A 22,709-nucleotide genomic window follows, 5' to 3' on the forward strand; every position below is an offset into this window, starting at 1 on the left:
CCTGTCTCTGCACCGCGGCTCAGACAGCACCAAACCTTCAGCTTCCCCGGAGTCCTGCAGGGTCCTAGCGGACAAGGTAGTTTCACACTCCACCCTCCTCACGCCGCAGGGCCGCTCAACTGGTTTAAATACAGCAGCGCTGAAAACGTGGTAGGAAGTGACGTAACATCCGCAGGTTTCTGGAAAATGTAGTCCAACACCGAGAGACCCGAGAGAGCCTGAGCCCTCTTCGAGCCCTCCTCCGTACCGTAATCCTGCGAGGGTATCAGGCCCTCCGTTGACTCCCGGGGTGGAGGAGGGTGGGGGAGAATCACTCCGCTAGACTGTAGCTCAGACTGTGAAGAGGACCCTCCACGGGCATTCTGGAGGGAAGATTATTTCCGCCATGGGGACTTCTGGGACTTGTAGTGTGTTTAAGAGCCCCAGCTCCGGGAGTTGGTGATGGACAGGGAAGCCTGGCGTGCGACAGTCCATGGGGTCACAAAGAGTCGGACTTGACTGAGAGACTGAGCCCTAGAACTAAGAGCCCCAGAGGGCACAGTGGCATCGTCCAGTTCTCAGTCCCAGCTTGGGCGGGGCTGCGATGGATGCCGCCGAGGAGAACTAGAGTCCGAAGGTCCTGGCAGGTGGAGGGGAAGATAGAGCAGATTCTGAGGAAACTGAAGGAGAGGAATCCCCAGGCACTAACCGCAGCGTGGCCTGTTGTCGGAGGGCATGAGAAGAGAGACCCTTCACTGCTGGTGTGAGTGCATTTGCTTCAGTTTGTGACCTTCGGTGGAGGGGGGTTGGTGGTTGTGTAGCTGTTCCTGAGACAGTTTTTTTTTTTTTTTTTTTTTTTAATTGGAGGATAATTGCTTTATAATATTGTGTGGGTTTCTTCCATACATCAACACAAATCAACCCTAAGTATATATATGTCCCCTTCTTCTTAACTCTCCTTACCCCACCCCCTCCCCATCCTACCTGTTTGGGTTGTCACAGAGCACCAGGTTGAGCTCCCTGCCATCCTAAGCAAATTTCACTGGTTATCTAATTTTACATATGGGTAATGTGTATGTTTCAATGCTACTCTCTCAATTCATCCCACCTTCTCCTTCCCCTGCCTGAGAAAGTTTTTATGATTTTTTTTTAAGTGTTTAAATACTTTTTGAACATAATATGCAAAAAAAGTGCCCAAATCATTAGAGTAGAGCTGGGTGAATTTTCTTGCATTTCTTTTCCTTTTTGGATGGTTTTGTTCACTGCCTCCTGTAGACTGTTATGAACCTCTGTCCATAGTTTTCAGGGACTCTAACTACCAGATCTAATCCCTTGAATCTGTCACCTCACTGTATAATCATAAGGGATTTGATTTAGGTCATAGCTGAATGGCCTAGTGATTTTCCCCACTTACTTTAGTTTAAGACTGAATTTTGCTATAAGAAACTGATGATCTAAGCCACAGCCAGCTCCAGGTCTTGTTTTTGCTTAAATCAAATCCCTTATGATTATACAGTGGAAGTGACAAATAGATTCAAGGGATTAGATCTGATAGACAGAGTGCCTGAATAACTATGGTTGGAGGTTCATGACAATGTACAGGAGGCATTGATCAAGACCATCCTCAAGAAAAAGAAATGCAAAAAGGCAAAATGGTTGTCTGACAAGGCCTTAAAAATAGCTGAGAAAAAAGAAGCTAAAGGCAAAGGAGAAAAGGAAAGATATACCCACTTGGATGCAGAATTCCAAAGACTAGCAAGGAGAGATAAGAAAGCCTTCCTCAGAGATCAATGCAAAGAAATAGAGGAAGACAACAGAATGGGAAAGACTAGAGATCTCTTCAAGAAAAGTAGAGATACCAAGGGAACATTTCATGCAAAGATGAGCACAATAAAGGATAGAAATTCTATGGACCTAACAGAAGCAGAAGATATTAAGAAGAGGTGGCAAGAATACATGGAACGATGATACAAAAAAGATCTTCATGACCCAGATAACTACAATGCTCTAGGTGATCACTCACCTAGAGCCAAACATCCTGGAATGCAAAGTCAAGTGGGCATTAGGAAGCATCACTATGAACAAAGCTAGTGGAGGTGATGGAATTCCAGTTGAGCTATTTCAAATCCTAAAAGATGATGCTGTGAAAGTGCTGCACTCAATATGCCAGCAAATCTGGAAAACTCAACAGTGGCCCCAGGACTGGAAAAGGTCAGTTTTCATTCCAATCCCAAGGAAAGGCAGTGCCAAATGTTCAAACATTTGGCAGCAGAATGTTCAAACTACTGCACAATCACACTCATCTCACATGCTAGCAAAGTAATGCTCAAAATTTTCCAAGCCAGGCTTCAGCAATATGTGAATCGTGAACTTCCAGATGTTCAAGCTGGTTTTAGAAAGGGCAGAGGAACCAGAGATCAAATTGCCAAGAGAGTTCCAGAAAAACATCTACTTCTTCTTTATTGACAATGCCAAAGCCTTTGACTGTGTGGATCACAACAAACCGTGGACAATTCTGAAAGAGACAGAAATACCAGACCACCTGATCTGCCTCTTGAGAAACCTATGTGCAGGTCAGGAAGCAACAGTTAGAACTGGACATGAAACAACAGACTGGTTCCAAATCAGGAAAGGAGTATGTCAAGGTTGTATATTGTCACCCTGCTTATTTAGCTTACATGCAGAGTACATCATGCAAAATGCTGGGCTGGATGAAGCACAAGCTGGAATCAAGATTTCCAGAAGAAATAGCAACAACCTCAGATATGCAGATGACACCACCCTTATGGCAGAAAGTAAAGAAGAACTAAAAAGCCTCTTGATGAAAGTGAAAGAGGAGAGTGAAAAAGTTGGCTTAAAGCTCAACATTCAGAAAACGAAGATCATGGCATGTGGTCCCATCACTTCATGGGAAATAGATGGGGAAACAGTGGAAACAGTGTCAGACTTTATTTTTGGGGGCTCCAAAATCACTGCAGATGGTGACTCCAGTCATGAAATTAAAAGACGCTTACTTCTTGGAAAGAAAGTTATGACCAACATAGAGAGTATATAAAAAAGCAGAGACATTACTTTGCCAACAAAGGTCCGTCTACTCAAGGCTGTCGTTTTTCCAGTAGTCATGTATGGATGTGAGAGTTGGACTATAAAGAAAGCCGAGTGCCAAAGAATGGATGCTTTTGAACTGTGCTGTTGGAGAAGACTCTCGAGAGTCTTGGACTGCAAGGAGATCCAACCAGTCCATCCTAAAGGAAATCAGTCCTGAATATTCATTGGAAGGACTGATGTTGAAGCTGAAACTCCAATACTTTGGCCACCTGATGTGAAGAGCTGACTCATTTGCAAAGACCCTGATGTTGGGAGAGATTGAAGGCAGGAGAAGAAGGGGATGACAGAGGATGAGATGGTTGGATGGCATCATTGACTCAATGGACATGAGTTAGAGTAAACTCTGGGAGTTGGTGATGGACCGGGAGGCCTGGTGTGCTGCAGTCCATGGGGTTGCAAAGAGTCAGACATGACTGAGCGACTGAACTGAACTGATACGATAGAGCCTTCCATCTTCAGTTGCAAAGAATGTAATCAATCTGATTTTGGTATTGACCATTTGGTGACATGAATGTGTAGGGTTATCTCTTGTATTGTTGGAAAAGGGTGCTTGCGCTGGTTTGTATGACTAGTGCGTTCTCTTGGCAAAACTCTGTTAGCCTTTGCCCTGCTTCATTTTTTACTCCAAGGCCAAACTTGCCTGTTACTCCAGGTATCTTTGGACATCCTACTTGGACAAGCTCCCAAGATGAAAGGTTGTTGCTGAGCTGTTGCCTTCATTTCAGATTCTTGGCCTCTGGAGGAGAGGAATTCAATCCGGGGCCAGTCATGAGGCTTGATGGCTCAGAGCTTTTGAGTGACGAAGTTTTATTAAAGTATAAAAGAGAGGGAGAAAGCTTCTGTTGTAGACATCAGAAGGGGGCAGGAAGATTGCCCCCCTGCTAGTCTTTGGCAGGAAGTTATATAGCCAGTAGCAGGCTGCTAATTAGAGAAAAGAAATGTCTCAAAACTCAGAGAGCGGCACCATGTCCCTCACCCACAACATACATTTTGAGATAACATTGGCACAAGGTGAGTCATCCCGGGCCATAAAATGATTGGCATGAATCTTGAAGAAAGGCAGGTTTCCAAGCAAATACACAGTCTCATTAACATAGCTTAAGAGAACATTTCCATGAGTAAAACATACTGGTTTGTCAAGTACGTTCTGAGACTTAGGTGAACGGACTTGAAGAAAGATAGAGTTTAGGGTAAATACATAGTTCATTAACAAAGCTTAAGAAAAACTTTCCCATAAGAAAAACACGTTGGTTAGATCAAGGTTTGAGAAAAGTTAAGTTCAGGTGGAACCAGGTGTCATCATGGCAACAAAGAATTTTAAAAGAAACCTCCTTTTACATTTGTATAGAGAAGGGAAATGATCTGACACTTGTAGTTTGTTTCCTCCTGCTGCTTAAGAGAGAGATAAAAAATGTCTGACACTTGCAGCCTATTTCCTCCGGTTGGAGACCCCTACCTTTCCTGCCTGTTACTCTCTCATGTTTTAGGGAGTGTTCTCATTTCATTCTTTTACATGTAGCTGTCCAGTTTCCCCAGCACCACTTATAGAAGAGACTGCCTGATGCTGGGAAGGATTGAAGGCAAAAGGAGAAGGGGGTGTCAGAGGATGAGATGGTTAGATAGCATCTCTGATTCAATGGACGTGAATTTGAGCAAACTCTAGGAGATAGTGGAAAACAGAGGAGCCTCGAGTGCCACAGTCCATGGGATCTCAAAGAGTTCAACACAACTTAGTGACTAAACAACAACTTTCCTCCATTATATATTCTTGCCTTCATTGTCATAGATTAGGTGGCCACAGATGTGTAGCTTTATCTCCAGGCTTGCTATCCAGTTCCATTGATCTATATTTTTGTTTTCGTGCCAGTACTATACTGTTTGATCACCGTAGCTTTGCAGTATAGTCTGAAGCCAAGGAGCCTGCTTCCTCCAGCGCTGTTATTCTTAAGACTGCTTTCACTATTTGGGGTCTTTTGTGTTTCCATGTAAAATGTTAAATTTCTTTTAATTCTGTGAAGAATGCCCTTGGTAATTTGTTGGGGACTGCATTGAATCTGTAGATTGCTTTGGATAGCAGAGTCATTTTCATAATAGTCATTCTTTCAATCCAAGAACATGGTATGTCTCTCTATCTATTCTTGTCATCTTTGACTTCTTTCGTCAATATCTTAGTTTTCTGAGTATAGGTCTTTTACCTCCTTAGGTAGGTTTCCTCCTACATTATTTTATTCTTTTCGATGTGACGGTAAACGGGACTGTTCCCTTAATCTCTCTGATCTTTTGTTGTTAGTGTATAGGAATACATCTCTTGCTTTTTCAATTGAAATCAGTCCCTCTGACTTCATTTTGCTTAACTTTCTCTGCCTCTATAAATATAGATAAAAGTTACCTATTGCAGCCTTGAAGGGATGTTCTTACGTGAGTACCCCTAGAGACTCTGCAGGTACCCAATGCCTTTGTTTGGAGAGTTGGATTTATCATGGACACAAGTAATATTTTTCTTTAGGGTGTGCTGACAGTTATCACTTTGGTAGGAGGTGGGGTTAGAGATGGAGGGGCTAGAGCTGGGGTCGGGAGTGAGGTGTCCTTTGCTCAAGAGCTGTCACTGCCCTACTCAGGGCAGAATTTGATCCCAGGTTGTTGGAGCAGAAGTCCTGAGGGTCAGACCCAAGCTAGTTCTGTTTTATGAACCATGCCCCTCGCTTCAGGCTGGGGGCCCTGGAGCAAGGGGGCCCTGCAAGGGGGCCCATGTCAGCTACAGAGGTCTGAGCTGTCTCCAATGTGCCGCCCATGCACACACCAGCAATTGCTTCTCTTGCTCTGTTTAGATAAAGTCCTGAGGGCTGGCAAAGTTCATCTTAGTCTTTCCAATGCAGTCAAAGGTTTTTGGGATTTTTTTTTTTTCCTTTTCCCCTTCCCTATTTCTTCAACAGAGTGCTGTAATCTCTCCTCAGGAAATCTGAACATCTACAAAGTGTCTCTCACCTGTGGGTGTCTGCTGAAGTCAGCACTCTCCAGGTTTACCTTAAGTGCAGCCAAGAAGGACTGGGGCCAGTTTATAGACTCCTGCTGGTTCAACAGCCCATATACCAAGAACTATCTGCCTATTACATGATATACACAGGTGGGTGAGACTCCTCTCAAGTCCACTGGCCTATAGTGCTGGATCCCACAGCAACCTCAGAGGCAATTTGTTTGTGGATATATGCCAGGTTTACTTGTGGGCATCTTATGCCACTATGAGGCTGTTATTTTTCAGTGTTCAGATTTTTATGAAAGAGCTATCCTATTTTTTAAAGTTTTATGATTTATTTTTGCCTTCTTAAATTTACATTCTTTATTCTTCATTAAGATAGATTATTCTTGTTCAATAAGGGATACATGTTGGTCAAACTTTTCCTATGTTCACTTACATAAATGTCTTTTCCTCATAATGTCTTTGATGTTGAGTAAGGTAGAGATCACAGTTAAAACTTTTGCCATAAATAACAAAGACTGAGAAGATAACAATGATGATGGCTAAATTAACCAAGTGTTTATTATGTGATAGGCACATTGTAGAATCCCCATAATTTGCTTCAGAACCACACTAATTATGCCCACAGTACCATAAACACATCACATATGCACATAAAAGGATCTGGAAGAATAAGCAAGTTAGTTAATGCTGGGGAAGTAACTAAGTTCAGGGATGTTAGCCAAAGGGAAGTAAGATTTTACGGATGATGTATAAATCATGTAAAGCAGAGGAGATCCACACATTATCTTTTAAAATGAACAACAAATAAAGCAGACACATTCAAAAGGGGCCAACAAAGTAACTCTTTATGATTAAAAATTTTTTCTGTATTTGACAAAAATAAGGGTTTGATAAAAACAGGTAAATACTTTAATGCCAGTGGAATTGTAATAATATATTTACAGAGAAAGAATATTAAAAGCTGGTTATAGCATGATCACATTTCTTCCAAAAGCAATGCCAGATATAATCTTAAAGGATTTGTTCCAAAAATTTGACAGTGATTATCTATGACTGGTAAGATTACAGATAACTATATCTATCTTTAACTCATATTTACATTTTTATGTAGGAAAATTGTTCTGCAAAAAGAACAGTATAAAGTTTATAAAGAAAAATAAAACAACCTTCCAAAACAAAAAGTACACATCCATAAGACATTAAAGGATATGTAAAAGTAACCATAACTTAACACAAACAGGGTGAAAAACAGATATAAACACAGATATGCAAATTTGAAAACAAATACTGAAGTGATATTTAAGCTTTATATGTATAAAAATATACTATCAAACAACAAAAATATAAAAATAGATATGGTTATTGGATAAATGATATTAGTATGAGAAATGGGAGAGAAAAAGGGTAAATTTAGACCCTCAGTAATAATTTAAAATAATTTTGAAATGGATCAGTAATTCTGTATAATACACAAAAAAATAAGAACATTAAAAAGAAAGTAGCAAGGTTAGCCCCTGAATAAATTTCAATGTTTAAAATAAAGGCAATGTACAATAAAAGATTTTTCCATTTTTAATATTAACAAGTGTGAATTTTCTGAAAATAGTGAAGGAATGAATTTAGATAAAAATCTTCTATTTTATTCAGATTGGTTTAAAAAAAAATTTTATGTATGAATTTTCTTAGACTGACTAACTGGTAAAGTAAGGTATATGTACTTTAATTACATTTGTGGGGATTCTCACTAGTATGAATTTTTTTCTTGTATGCTTAACTATATAATTCCAACGTTATGGAGTTTCCAATTCACAGAGCTTCTCACCAGCATGATTTTTCTTATGTTGCTGAATTTCTGAACCCCTCCCCAAAGCTTTCCCACATGCCTTACATTCATAAAGCTTCTCAGCAGTATGCATTCTCTGGTGCTGAGTAAGGGTTGAGCCAGTACCAAAAGTCTTCCCACATTCCTTACATTCATAGGGTTTCTGACCAGTGTGTATTCTCTGGTGCCGATTAAGAGCTGAGCCACTACTAAAGGACTTTCTACATTCTCTACATTCATAGGGTTTTTCACCAGTGTGAATTAGCTGGTGTTGGATAAGTTTTGAGCCACTAGCGAAAGCCTTCCCACATTCCTTACATTCATAAGGTTTCTCACCAGTATGAATTCTCTGATGTTGAGTGAGGTCTGAACCACTACTAAAGGCCTTCCCACATTCCTTACACTCGTAGGGTTTCTCACCAGTGTGCATTCTTTGATGCTGAATAAGTTTTGAACCACTTCTAAAGGCTTTCTCACATTCCTTACACTCATAAGGTTTCTCACCAGTGTGAATTCTCTGATGTTGCGTGAGATCTGAGCCACTATTGAAAGCCTTCCCACATTCCTTACACACATAAGGTTTCTCACCAGTGTGAATTCTTTGATGTCGAGTAAGGGCTGATCCAAAACTAAATGCTTTCCCACATTCATTACATATATATGGTTTCTCACCCGTATGAATTCTCTGATGCCGAGTAAGGGCTGAACCACTACTAAAGGCCATTCCACATCCTTTACATTCATAAGGTTTCTCACCAGTGTGAACTCTTCGATGCTGAGTAAGGTTGGAGCCACTGCCAAAGGCTTTTCCACAATCCTTACATTCATAAGGTTTCTCACCTGTGTGGATTCTGTGATGCCGAGTAAGGGCTGATTCAAAACTAAAGGACTTCCCACATACCTTACACTCATAAGGCTTTTCACCACTGTGAATTATCTGATGTCGAATAAGGCCTGATCCAAAACTAAAGGCTTTCCCACATTCCTTACATTCATATGGTTTCTCTCCAGTGTGAATTCGCTGATGGTGAGTAAGGTTTGAGCCACTACCAAAGGCCTTCCCACATTCGTTACATTCATAAGGTTTTTCACCAGTATGAATTCTTTGATGGTAAGCAAGATTTGCACCACTACCAAAGGCCTTGCCACATTCTTTACATTCATAAGGTTTCTCACCAGTATGAATTCGCTGATGTCGAATAAGGACTGATACAAAACTAAAATCCTTCCCACATTCCTTACATTCAAGGAGTTTCTCATCAGTATGAATTCTCTGATGCTGGGTATTGAAAGTGGGCATGTCTTCAGGAGTAAATATCATTTGACTTAAATGTCCTTCCTGAGATTCCTGTTTTCTCTCAAACTGGCTTTTACATTCCCAATCACCTCTGAAACGTGAGTACGCAATGCTGTTTTTTATAAGTCTTTCCATTATCTCCCACCAGGATGATTCTATTCCATAAATATCCTTTTTCAGAAATAATTCTTGGTCTCAACTTTGATTCACAGTCTGAAAGAAAATATAAAAACATTCACTCTTTTTGTGTGTGTTCTGGGAGAATTAAACTTTTATGATAGATATGAAAAGACTTAAACTCATTTTCATAAAAAGTAAGTGGCTTATACAGTTCTCATTTATGATTGGACATATTGACAAACAGATAAGGAAACAGAATGAGAAGAAACACTAGAAGGTGAAAGACTTATTTAGGAATACAGATTAAGTCAATCATTTCTAAATAGTGATTTAGATAAAAACATTCTAAAGAAGTAGGAAGCTCAATAATTATAAATATGTCCAGGTCCCATCCCAATTTTATTATAGGATAAAACTAGTGTCATATACATTTAAAAATGAGCATAATTGTCATTTAACTCATTTCTTAGGGTTGTTTAGAGCTTTAAGTAACTATACTAGGAATGAAAATTCTAGGATAGATGGTCATAAATTGCATCCCTGAAGGAGATAGAAGAGAAAGTTACTCCAAGAAGAAAAAAACAAAAAAAAAAAAAGAAGAGAAAGTTACTCTAGATATAGCAGCATCTTGATGAAAGATTAATGAACTGAATAAGTCTGGAATTAGCAATAAAGAGGGAAGATTCTTTTGTGGTTAGAATATAGTTTGTTTATGCCATTTGATAAAATCCATGTTTACTTAGGAAGTCTATGAGGTTAATCTTGGGAGAACAAAAAAGGGGACTTGCAAAGGCCACAGCAGAGTAATTGAGAGTTTAGTTCTAAAGTCACAGAAAAGGAATGATAAGATAGGAAGTAATGGGATACTTGTGGAAAATTACAAGAAGGATGCAGATAGATGAGTTCTCTGAACATCAATGGTTATTGAAATGATTCTGAAATCACATATAATATATTTACACAGTTGTATAAAATAATGCTACCGTGTTTGGTAGCTATCATTTTGGAAGACCTAAAAGTGACTGGAAAAGGATTCAGAGACATCAATTAAGACCTTGAACAAATAACTCAAGTTCCCAGAGGTAAAAATATTTCAGCTTCAGTCTTTTTCTGCATTACTCAAACAACAAGCTTGTTTAGGCTAGGTCTAAATATGTCTTGGGGCTTCTCAGGTGGCACAGTGGTAAACAACCAGGCTGCCAATGCAGGAGATGTAAGAGACATGGGTTTGATTCCTAGGTTGGGAAGATCCCCTGGAGGAGGGCACGGCAACGTACTCCAGCATTCTTGCCTGGAAAATCCCATGTACAGAGGAGCCTGGTGGGCTACAGTCCATAGGGTTGCGAAAGGTCAGACACAACTTTAGTGACTTAGCATACACGCATGCAGTCCTCACTGGGGAGTTAGAGCTTCAACATGTGAATTAGGGAAGAGGGGACACAATTCAGCACATAATATTCACTAAAGCAAGGGTCATAGAAGCAGAGTGATACTGCTCTAACTGGAATCATGTTCATATAATCAAATCAACAAGAATGGGTTAAAATTAATTTTAACAATCAAACAGATTACAAACAGCAACAAATGAACCTAAAAGTATTTCAAATGAATAACACAGCCACACTGAAGGAGGGGATTAAGAAATGAATTCAAATAAATTTGAACACAGTATTTTAACTATGTACCTTTATTCTGAAGACAAAGAGAACTATAAACAAATACTGAGCTCCACTTAGTAGGTTTGATAGTTACTATAGTATACGTTAGGAAATCTTAAACTATTTTTGTTATATTATAGAATTGAACAAAATTAGTAAATATAATGAGAGTCAGGTTTTTAACGACTGGTGAAGGGAGATACAAATCTGGAACAGGATTAAGACCAGACTGAATACTGTAGTCCTATCACCCAGATCTTGGTTTCTAAATATTCTTTACAGCAAGAAATCAGGCTGTTTAGAGAAATTATTTACTTCAGGCTTGAGCCAGGAGAATAATTAGAAATAAGCCTGTAACATCTTGGGCCAGAAAGAGAGGAAATGCTCAAAGAATCATGGGGAAAATCAAAAGTACACAGAAGCCAGCCTGAATTGGCCAAATCTGGGACAACTTGAGTATCAAAATAAATGGTAACGCATCATATAACACACTGAATAAATGAAAATCTACAAATACATACTGATATAACAAATGAACAAATAAGTGAGTGATAAGGGAATGCTCTCCTTCACAGTCGAATACCAACTAATTAATACAGACAAAATCATGGAGATTTTAAAATTCTATCCAGACAATAATGGATAAAGGATCCCACACATCAATGGATGCTAAAAGCTGTGGGTAAAAGTTTGGTGATGAGGTATTTACATAGTTTCAACATATCTCTCTGCTATTAATTATAAATTAATTAGCTGTTAATTACAAAGAGACAACTACTGCCTTTACAGTGAAGACACATAGTAGATACCACCATAACCAGCCATCAAAGTTAATATGGGACAAGTCAATATCACATACTCCCTTCTATGATGTCCTGAGATGGATACAATCACTTTTGTGGTATTCCTGCCACAAAATTCATAACCTGAAAGTTAATTATGAGGAGCCATAAGACAAATCCTAACTAAGTGACATTTTACAAAATAAATGGCCTATCCTCTTCAAAAACGTCAACATCATGAAATGCAGTCATCTTTAATCTTCCAGGTTAAAGATTAGAGAGAGACATGTTAAGTAAATTCAATGTGTGATCCTGGTCAGTGAATCAGGGAGAAAGGGTGAGGGATGAGGGTAGGATGAACTGCTACAAAGAATATTATTGGGACTACCAAAAAAATTTGTATATTGACTATAATGCACTGTTAAAATCTCTGATTTTAGTGACTATATTGTGGTTATGTAAAAGAATACTCTTGTCCCTAGGAAACAACACAGTGAAGTGTTTAAGGGTAAAGGGGCAAATTCTACAACTTATTCTTAAATAGTTCAGATAAAATGTGTGTATTGTGTATTTGTGAGTGTGCATGCATGCATATATAGAGACAGAGAACACCTGCAAATGCACACAGGAATGATAATACAAATGGAATAAAATGTAAACTACTGGTGATTCTGAGCAAAGAGTACCCAAGAATACTTTGTATTATTCTTGTAACTTTTCTGCAATTAAGTTACCCAAAACAAAGTAAGACACAGTCCTAAGTAATTCTCATGTTAAATGTGAGCCTAAATAGAAATATAGAATACCTAGAAATAAAGTGAAAAGGAGAGTAATACATATAAAAAACCTGGACACAGGAAAACTACCCCCCTCAAAAGAAAATTTAATAACATTAAACTCCTTTAAAAAAAACTGATTTGAATTCAACACTGCAAGAAACTCAAAAAAAAGGCAGGAAAAAATTAATGAAGATTAAAACAATATAAAAATGTTAAAATACGTAAGATTCAGAAAACTCAAACCTTGCTTTTGAAAAGAATATGAAGACTGCTGATTAAACATATATGTATGTCATTTCCTTTAGATATTGTCCCAAAACACCATTAAAAGGACCAAACAATGATAGTTTCATAAAGTTAACTGCTGGCAAGAGTACAGGTATGACAGATATTACTGATTGCCTCCTTCAACATCATCCCTGTCCTACTTTGCTACAAGAATTTTTTTCCATCAGTTCCAGAAAATGAATCATGCCTTGTCTAAGCCAGTGGTTATGACTTCTGATTGCTATTAGAATCAACTGGATAGCTTTAAAGAAAATGTTCTAAAACTTGAACCCCACTCCAGACCAATTAAATCTTAATGTTTGTCTAGTCATCTTGTATGAGCTTGAGTCATTGTCAACTGTGACAGCACACTAGAATTATCTGATGATCTTTTATTTAAAAAATCTTTTTAATTTATTTTTTGGCTGCACTGGGTCTTTGTTGCTGTGTGCCAGCTTTCCGTAGTTGTGCTGAGCAAGGGCTACTCTCTAGTTGCAATGCATAGGCTTCTCACTGCAGTGGCTTCCCTCGTTGTGCAGCAGAGGCTCTAGTCAAGTGGGCTTTAGTAGCTGCAGCACAACAGCTCAGTAGCTGCAGCTTGTGGGTCCTAGAGTGTAGGCTCGGTAGTTGTGGGCACAGGCTTAGTTGCTCCATGGCATATAGGATCTTCCCAGACCAGGGATCGAACCTGTCTCCTGCACTGGAAGGTGGATTCTTAACCACTGGACCACCATGGAAGTCCCTGGTGATCTTTATTTTTTTATTGGATAATTGGAGGATAATTGCTTTACAGTGTGTGGGTTTGCTGGTTTCTACTGTGGTGGTGGTTTAGTCTCTAAGTCGTGTCTGACTCTTGCAACTCCATGGACCATAGCCTGCCAGGCTCCTCTGTCTGTGGGATTTCCCAGGCAAGAACACTGGAGTGAGTTGCTATTTCCTTCTCCACCTGGTGATCTTTTAAAATTGATGATTTCCAAGCTCTATCCCAAACCAGTTTAATCAGAATTGCTAGAGGTGGGACCCAGACAGGAGTAACAAAAGTTAATAACCAGCTTAAGTTAAATGAAATAATTAACCCTCTATTCTCTTTGTTGCAATTGTGTCTTTCTGCCTTATGGAGCCAAAAGTAACCTAAATGGCAGTAGAAAAACAGGGCTGACAAAGAGAGTTGGGTATACTGTGAAGTGAATAAGCCACTGTGAAGTTTAACTTAGAAATGTTTACTGAAGTCTAAAGTATGTGTTTCCTGGGCTAAAGTATGGGCTTCCCTGGTGGTTCAGTCGGTAAAGAATCTGCCTGCAATGTGGGAGACCTGGGTTTGATCCCTGGGTTGGGAAGATCCCCTGGAGAAGGGCATGGCAACCCACTCCAGTATTCTTGCCTGGAGAATCCCCATGGACAGAGGAACCTGGAGGGCTGCAGTCCACAGGGTCGCAAAGAGTCGGACACAACTGAGCACACGGAGCACACACAAAGTATGTGTACTTTTTATCTCCAGAATTTCACTATTAGTATATACCTTAGAGAACACATGTACATAGATGTTCACTGGAGCACTGTTTGCCGCAGTGATTTAACTATGTAAAATCTAAATCTCTAAAAACCATAAAATCAAAAATAAAATAAAATAAAAACCATAAAATCATTAAACATACCACAGTATTATAAAATTTGGCCTTACATGAAGTAATTTAAGTGAGCTCTATACTTAAATGAACAATTCTCCACAAAGAATAAAAAAGTAAGCTTCAGTACAGTAACAATAACTGTTGTTGTTTAGTCGCTAAGTTTTGTCTGACTCTTTGTGACCCCATGGACTGTAGCAATCCAGGCTCCTCTGCCCTCCACTACCTCCTGGAGTTTGCTCAGATTCATGTCCATTGAGTTGATGATGTTATCTAGCCATCTCATCCTCCGCTGCCCCCTTCTCCTGTTGCCTTCACTCTTTTCCAACATCAGGGTCTTTACCAATGAGTCAGCTCTTCACATCAGGTGGCCAGAGTATTGGAGTTTCAGCTTCAGCGTCTGTCCTTTCAATGAATATTCAGGGTTGATGTCCTTAAGGATTGACTGGTTTGATCTACTTGCAGTCCAATCCAAGGAACTCTCATGAGTCTTCTTTAGCACCACAGTTTGAAAGCATCAGTTCTTTGACACTCAGCCTACTTTATGGTCCAACTCTCATATCTGTACATGACTACTGGAAAAACCATAGCTTTGACTTTATGGACCTTTGTTGGCAAAGTGATGTCTCTTTTTAATATGCTGTCTAGGTTTTTCATAGGTTTCCTAACTACTAAATGACACTAAGTAAGTGGTTAGGCCCTGTTTTTAAGGGTTTTACATGAACCAACTCAATCCTTGGACCAATCTTATAATGCAGTTACTTTCCACATTTTGCAGGATGTACTTACAATTCTTTTTATACAGAAATATTTTTCAATGAAAAATAGTACCACATACACATTTACATGTGTATGCATTTTTGGGGGGGACATGCCTCAAGGCATGTGGGATCTTAGTTCCTCAACCAGGGATCAACCTAGATGCCCTGCAGTGATTAGGAAGTTTAGAGTCCTAATGACTGGACCACAAAGGAATTACCCATGTATATGCATTTTTTAATAGGATAAATAATTAATCGATAACAGTGACTACCTTTGGGTACTTCGGGTAGATACCTCAGTAAAGTCTCTCAGTCATTGTCTGACTCTTTGTGACCCCATGGGCTGCAGCACACCAGGCTTCCCTGTCCATCACCAACTCCCAGAGTTTACTCAAACTCATGTGCATCGAGTTGGTGATGCCATCCAACCATTTCATCCTCGTTGTCCCCTTCTCCTCAATCTTTCCCAGCATCAGGGTCTTTTCCAATGAGTCAGCTCTTCGCATCAAGTGGCCAAAGTATTGGGAGTTTCAGCTTCAGCATCAGTCCTTCAAATGAATATTCAGGACTGATTTCCTTTAAGATTGACTGGTTGGATCTCCTTGCAGTCCAAGGGACTCTCAAGCATCTTCTCCAACACCCACAGTTCAAAAGCATCGATGCTTCGGCGCTCAGCTTTCTTTATAGTCCAACTCTCACATCCATACATGACTACTGAAAAAACCAAAGCTTTGACTAGACGGACTTTTGTTGGCTAATGTCTCTGCTTTTTAATACATTGTATAGGTTGGTCATAGCTTTTCTTCCAAGGAGCAAGCATCTTTTAATTTCATGGCTGCAGTCACCATTTGCAGTGATGAGCCTGGGTAGGTTCCTAGGATTGGGGATTGTAGTTACATGGGTATGAACCCCTTCATAACACAAAAATTTTTATAACAAAATTATTAGTTATATATATAATTATAATTTAACTAAAAATAAAATTTAAAAAGGAAAACACTAGCATTCAGCCTAAGAGCTGCTCATTGTTTATAATGGCAATAATTTGTAAGCAAACCATGTTTAAAAAAGGGAGCTGGGTAAAATGGTAACATGATGAAGCCATTACAACTCATGGTAAAGATAAACGTATAACAACATGGACAGTTGTTCACATTGTATTTTGGCATGATAAAGATGGGTTACAAGTCAGTAGCCAGAATATGATCACATTTAGAAAACAATTCTAAGTGTTGACAGCAGTTGTCTTTAATTGACAGGATTACAGATAACTTCTGTTACTTGTTTGTGCTTCTCTGTAGTTTTCAAATTTGTTGTAATATTTTTTTGTAATGAAAGGAATAGCGAATACAGCTATCTTCAGAACACTGATATATTTTAGCAGGTATTCAAAGATTTAAAAGAAAAGAAGTGATCAAAACATGGCACAAGTAAAGCACAAAGACATAAATTTAAAAAATTCAAATAGACAGGGACTTCCCTGGTGGTCCAGTGGTTATGATTCCACCTTGTAGTGCAGGGGACTTGGATTCAATCCCTGGTCGGGGAACTAAGATGTCACATGCCGCAACTACCAAGTGCTCTGGAGCCCATACGCCACAACTAAAGAGCCCATGTGCTGCAACTGCTGGACAACTGAGCCCACACACCACAACCGGACACCACGAGCTGTAACTGGAGAGTCTGTGTGCTGCAAGGAAAGATCCTGCACAATGCAGTGAAGATCCTGCATGCTGCAACTGAGACCCAACGTAGCCAGATAAATACATTAAAAAAAAATTCAAATTGATAATACAAACTATTTAAATAGTTTAACAACAAGTAGGCAATGCACAATGTAATGTACCACTATTATGCTAAGTGAAGTAAGGAGGACAGAGAAAGAAAAATACTGTATGAGCTCACTTATATGTAGAATTTAAACAAATAAACAAAAACCAAGTTCATAGATATAGAGAACACACTGTTGGTTGCCAGAGACGGGGTCGGGAGTGGAATGGGTAAAGGAAGTCAAAAAGTACAAACTTCCAGTTATGAAATAAGTCTTGGTGATACAATGTATAGCATGGTATATAGTTAATAATACTGTATTGCATATTTGAAAATTGCTGAGAGAAAATCTTAAAAGTCATAAGAAAACACAATTTTTTTACTATGTATACTGATGGATATTAGACTCACTGTGATGATGACTTTATAATACAGTTGACCCTTGAATAGCATGGGTCTGAACTGACTAGTTCCACTTATATGTGGTGTTTTTTTCAGTAGTAAATACTACAGTGCTACAGGATCAGAGTCCCTTGGACTGCAAGGAAAGCCAACCAGTCCATCCTAAAGGAAATCAGTCCTGAATATTCATTGGAAGGACTGATGCTGAAGCTGAAACTCCAATACTTTGGCCACCTGATGCGAAGAACTGACTCATTGGAAAAGACCCTGATACTGGGAAAGATTGAAGGCGGTAGGAGGAGACAACAGAGGATGAGATGGCTGGATGGCATCACCGACTCGATGGACATGAGTTTGAGTAAACCCTGGGAGTTGGTGAAGGACAGGGAGGCCTGGCGTGCTGCAGTCCGTGGTGTTGCAAAGAGTCAGACACGACTGAGCAACGGAACTGAACTGAACAGGACCTGTGGTGGATTAAATCTGAGAATGCAGATACAAAGGAACCATGGATATGGAGGACCAACTATAAGTTATATGAAGATTTTTTAATGCAGAGTCAGTGCTCCTAACCCCCACATTAAGGATCAACTGTATATACAAATATTGAATCATTATGTTGTACACCGGAAACAAATATAATGTTATATGTTGATTAAACCTCAACAATAAAAAAAAAAATCCTTCAAGACCTACCCAAAGACTTTTAGGCAACCACTTTATACCATAATTGATTTAGAGATCCCAAGAATGGGAAATAAAGGAAAGGGAAGCTAATATTTACTGAATTTCTGATGTGTACCAAGTGTACCAGTGGCATCACTGACTCAATGGACATGAGTGTGAGCAAACTCTGGGAGATGGTGAAGACAGGGAAGCCTGGCATGCTGCAGTCCATGGGGTCGCAAAAAGTCAGATACGACTTAGCAACTGAACGACAACCAAGTGTTTTACACATCTTTCATTCTCAACCTTGAGAATGAGAACCTCTCATTCACAGGTTAAACAGCTCACAGGTGGTGTAGCTGAGATCAGAGACCACATTTGACACTAGAGCCCATAATTTTTACACCATGTTACAGAGATTAGTGTAAGTAAAAAAAAAAACCCTAGGGATGGTTTGTTTCTTTTTTTCTGACATAGTCTATATTTAAACTAAAGTGATATTGAGAATAGATGGCAAAGAGGCAAAGGCAGAAATTAACTGATGGAGGATAGTTGTGTGGGGGGGAAGGTTTTGAGGAGATTGGGAAAGAAAAGTGGAAAGGGTATTTAAAAAAGAAATATAACATAGGGAGAACAGTAAAAGGAACCATGCACAACAGACTTGATTGGACCTGAATGTTATTAAAATAAAAATATTAAACAATACATATCTGATTCTAAGTCTATATCTCCTTTTTATATCCCTCACTTCAAAAATGTATTTGAGGAGGCTAATAATAAGAGAAAAAAATAAATCATACACAAAGGTCATATATCATAGGTACTCAATATCAAATCTCAGGCTAAGATGTGCTATAATTGATCACGTGTGAAGAGCTCAAATTCCTGGCAGTCAATGCAGAAGGAAAATACTATATACAATGGATTAAATTCTTCCTCTTTGCCAAGTACTATTTTAGGAGATAAGCAAGACCTTGCTGAAAAACATGTAGAAGACATAATATCAATTGAAAGGTTAATGTTATTATTAGAAGATTTCTCAAATTTATACTCACATGATTATAGATACAATGCAATCCAATCAAATCCCAAAAGATGTTTGAGTGGAACCAAGCTATTTCAAAAATTTATATGGATATGAAAAGAACACAAACAGCCAAGATAGTCTTAAGAAACAAGAAGATAAGAGGATTTGCTCCAAATATTATTCCAAAGTCACAGTGAATATGACTTAATATTCTATCTTAATAGCATAGTATTGTTGTGAGGGGAGACAAACAGAGCAATAGAACAAAATATAAAGTCCAGAAACAAGACGTAGCCATAATGTGTGCTAAGTCGCTTCAGTCGTGTCCTACTCTTTGCGACCCTATGGACTGTAGCCCACCAGGCTCCTTTGTCCATGGGATTCTCCAGGCAAAGAGTACTGGAGTGAGTTCCCATACCCTCTTCCAGAGGGTCTTCCCAACCCAAGGATAGAACCCACATCTCTTATGTCTCCTGCATTGGCAGGCAGGTTCCTTACCTCTAGCACCACCTCTGTAACTAGAATGGTACTGCAGCTCAGTGTAAAAAAGATGAACTTTTCAACAAATGATATTGGAGCAACTGGATACCCACTTGGGGGATAAAATGAAATTGAATCCCTACCCTACACTAATCAATTCCAGTTAGTGTAAAGAGAGAAATGTTAAGGCAAAAATCTAGGGAACTTTTAGAAGCAAACACAAGAAAATCTTCATTACCTCAAGGTAGCACAAAATTTCTTTAAAAAGCACTAACTACCGAAAAAGATTTCATCACATTGAAATCCAAAACCTCTACTCACCAGAAGGCATTAGAGTGAAAAACCAAGCCAGAGCAGAAGATAATTTTTGTCACATATGCAACTGCCAGTAAATTAAAATATGCACGCACACATGTGCGCCCAGTGACTTCAGTCATGTCCAACTCTTTTGCAGCCTCATGGACTGCAGCCTGTCAGGCTCCTCTGTCCATGGGTTTATCCCAGAAAAAATATTGGAGTGGGCTGCCATTTCCTCCTTCAGGGGATCTTCCCAAATCAGAGATCGAACCCACATCTCCTGCATCGGAAGATGAATTCTTTACCACTGAGCCACAAGGGAAGCCCAAACTAAAATAAATACAGATGATACATAATATATGTATTATGTATATAGATTACACACACATACACACACACACACACACACACATATATTCAAATGCTATAAATCAGTCAGAGAAAAACAACCCAATTAAAAATTGGCAAAATATCTGAACAAATATTTTGCAAAAGGGGTATCTCCTGTAGCTCATACAATAAAGAACCTGTCTGCAGTGCAGGAGACCTGTGTTAATCCCTGGGTCAGGAAGATCCTTTAGAGAAGGGAATGGCATCCCACTCCAGTATTCTTGCCTGGAGAATCCCATGGACAGAGGAGCCTGGTGGGCTACAGGCTATGGGCTTGCAAAGAGTTGGACATGACTGAGCGACTAAGCACACAGGTGGGCAAGAATTGATTTTCAATTTCACTGATAATACAGGCATATCAATGAAATGTGGTAATACTAGATATTTAATTGGCAAAAGTTTTAAAGTGTGACAATGCCAAGAGCTGGCATGACTATAAACAAAAGGAATCTTTGTACTGCTGATACAAGTAAAAAACTTGCACAGTATCATTAGAGACCAGTTTGGCATTGTCCAGTAAAACTGAAGATGTACAAACCCTAGCCCTCAACAACTGAATTACAATTTTATTACATATTAAAGAAATACAAGCACACATGTACCAAAATATCTGCACAAAATATTCACAGTCACATTGCTTATAACACTCAAAAACTGTAAGCAAGTCAATTGTCCATGAAGAATAAAAACAGATTAGTAAATCGATACTATTATACAATGAGACAGTATGTATAGAGCAATGGAAAAAATGAACTATAGTTATGGGAAATATGAATGAAGCTCACAAATATTTTTAATGAAAAAAGAAATAAAAGAATGTCTGTTCATACAAAGATAGAAAATGGACAAAAACTAACTTATGTGATTCTGGAATTCATATCAAAGCTCTAAGTGAAAGACAAAGAAATGATCGCAGTGGTTATCACCAGAAGAGCATAATTGTTTATGACTGCGGAGGAGTACATAAGAGGCTGCTTTACAGATGGCTGTATTCTTTTTCTTGATTCCTTACATGGGTCTTTATAATTATTTGCACAAATGGGTGTTAAATGCCATTTCTATATTTAATTTGAAAGAATGAAGACATAGGCATTCAAATAAATATGCATCTCTAAAAACGTTTCAAATATTAAATTATGTGGGAAGATACTGAGAGGGTAACAGGCAGGAAGGCTAGGGACCCCCAAGTGGAGGATACAGACTGCAAGTGTCAGATATTTTTTTCCTTCTTTATACAAAATTAAAGGGAGGTTTCTTTTAAAATTTTGTGTTGCCATGATGACACCTGGTTCCACATGAACTTAACTTTTCTCAAACCTTGAGCTAACCAATGTGTTTTTATTATGGAAATGTTTTTCTTAAGCTATGTTTAATGAACTATGTATTTACATTAGACTCTGTCTGTCTTCAAGTCGTTTCCACGTAAGACTCAGAACCTATAATGGCTCAACAAACCAGTATGTTTTACTTATGGAAAAGTTCTCTTAAGCTATGTTAATGAGACTGTATTTGCTTGGAAACCTGCCTTTTTTCAAGATTCATGTCAAATGTTTGACATCTTGGGGGCTCGTCCGGGATTCTTCAGGACAAGGTAAGGGTGCTTGGAGCTCTAGATCTTTGTCCTCCTAGCAAACACGTTTTCTGCTGTACTTTACTAACTCTATGGTATGCTTGTGTGTGTGACTGATTGAAAGAGACACACATGTAACCAAGAGCTGTGTCCTAATCTGCAGTTCCACAGTGACCTCACACGGCTTATGGCAGAAACCCTGTTGGGGGATTATACCGACCTGCTAATGTCAAGAGGCACCCAACGTCTCCTCTGGGGGAGCAGCCAGAGATGGATGAAGCGTGTAGACCAAACTCTCCTTTCTCAGTCAAACTTTCCAGTCTCTTTGACCATTTCATAAATTCCTGAGAATTAGAACTACTAACCTAATCTGTTGGATCATAGGTTCAAGAGATTTGTGATCTATGCTGTTACTGTGTACTGTTCCATAGGTCCCACACGTGAAGAGACCCGAAGATGGAAGGTTGTTGCTATAAGCCGTGAATGATGCCGGGATTCTTGGTCTCCAGAGGACAGGAATTCGATCTGGGACCAGTGACAAGGCTTGATCGCTCAGAGCTTTTGTGTAATAAAGTTTCATTAAAGTATAAAACAGATAGAGAAAGCTTTTGACATAGACATCAGAAGGGGGCAGAGAGAGTGCCCCCCTTATATACCTATTAGCAAGCTGCTCTTTAGAGAAAGGAAATCTCAAAACTCTGAGAGTGCACCAGACCATTCACACACCACATGAATTTTTGAGACAGTATTGGCACAGGGTGAGTCATCCCGGGCCATAAAATGATTGACATGAATCTTGAAGAAAGGCAGGTTTCCAAGCAAATACATAGTCTCATTAACATAGCTTAAGAGAACATGTCCATGAGTAAAACATACTGGTTTGTTGAGCCACCATCGGTTCTGAGTCTTAGGTGGAACCAGCTTGAAAAAAG

General features: G+C 39.1%; 1 protein-coding gene and 1 long non-coding RNA gene across 2 annotated transcripts in view; one reads left to right on the forward strand and one right to left on the reverse strand.

The window, feature by feature from the left end:
* LOC102399617 (zinc finger protein 850) overlaps positions 1-22,709 on the reverse strand; it is a 107,655-nt gene that overhangs the window by 24,714 nt on the left and 60,232 nt on the right. The window contains 1 exon segment of the mRNA XM_025269894.2: positions 7,939-9,106. Coding sequence (XP_025125679.2) covers positions 7,939-9,106 — 1,168 coding nt within the window.
* LOC123330256 lies at positions 541-22,369 on the forward strand. The gene is made up of 2 exons (XR_006546029.1): positions 541-742; positions 22,209-22,369. It is a non-coding gene; the product is annotated as an uncharacterized LOC123330256 (long non-coding RNA).

The sequence above is a fragment of the Bubalus bubalis genome, chromosome 18 (genome assembly GCF_019923935.1).
Source record: "Bubalus bubalis isolate 160015118507 breed Murrah chromosome 18, NDDB_SH_1, whole genome shotgun sequence".
Taxonomy (NCBI): domain Eukaryota; kingdom Metazoa; phylum Chordata; class Mammalia; order Artiodactyla; family Bovidae; genus Bubalus; species Bubalus bubalis.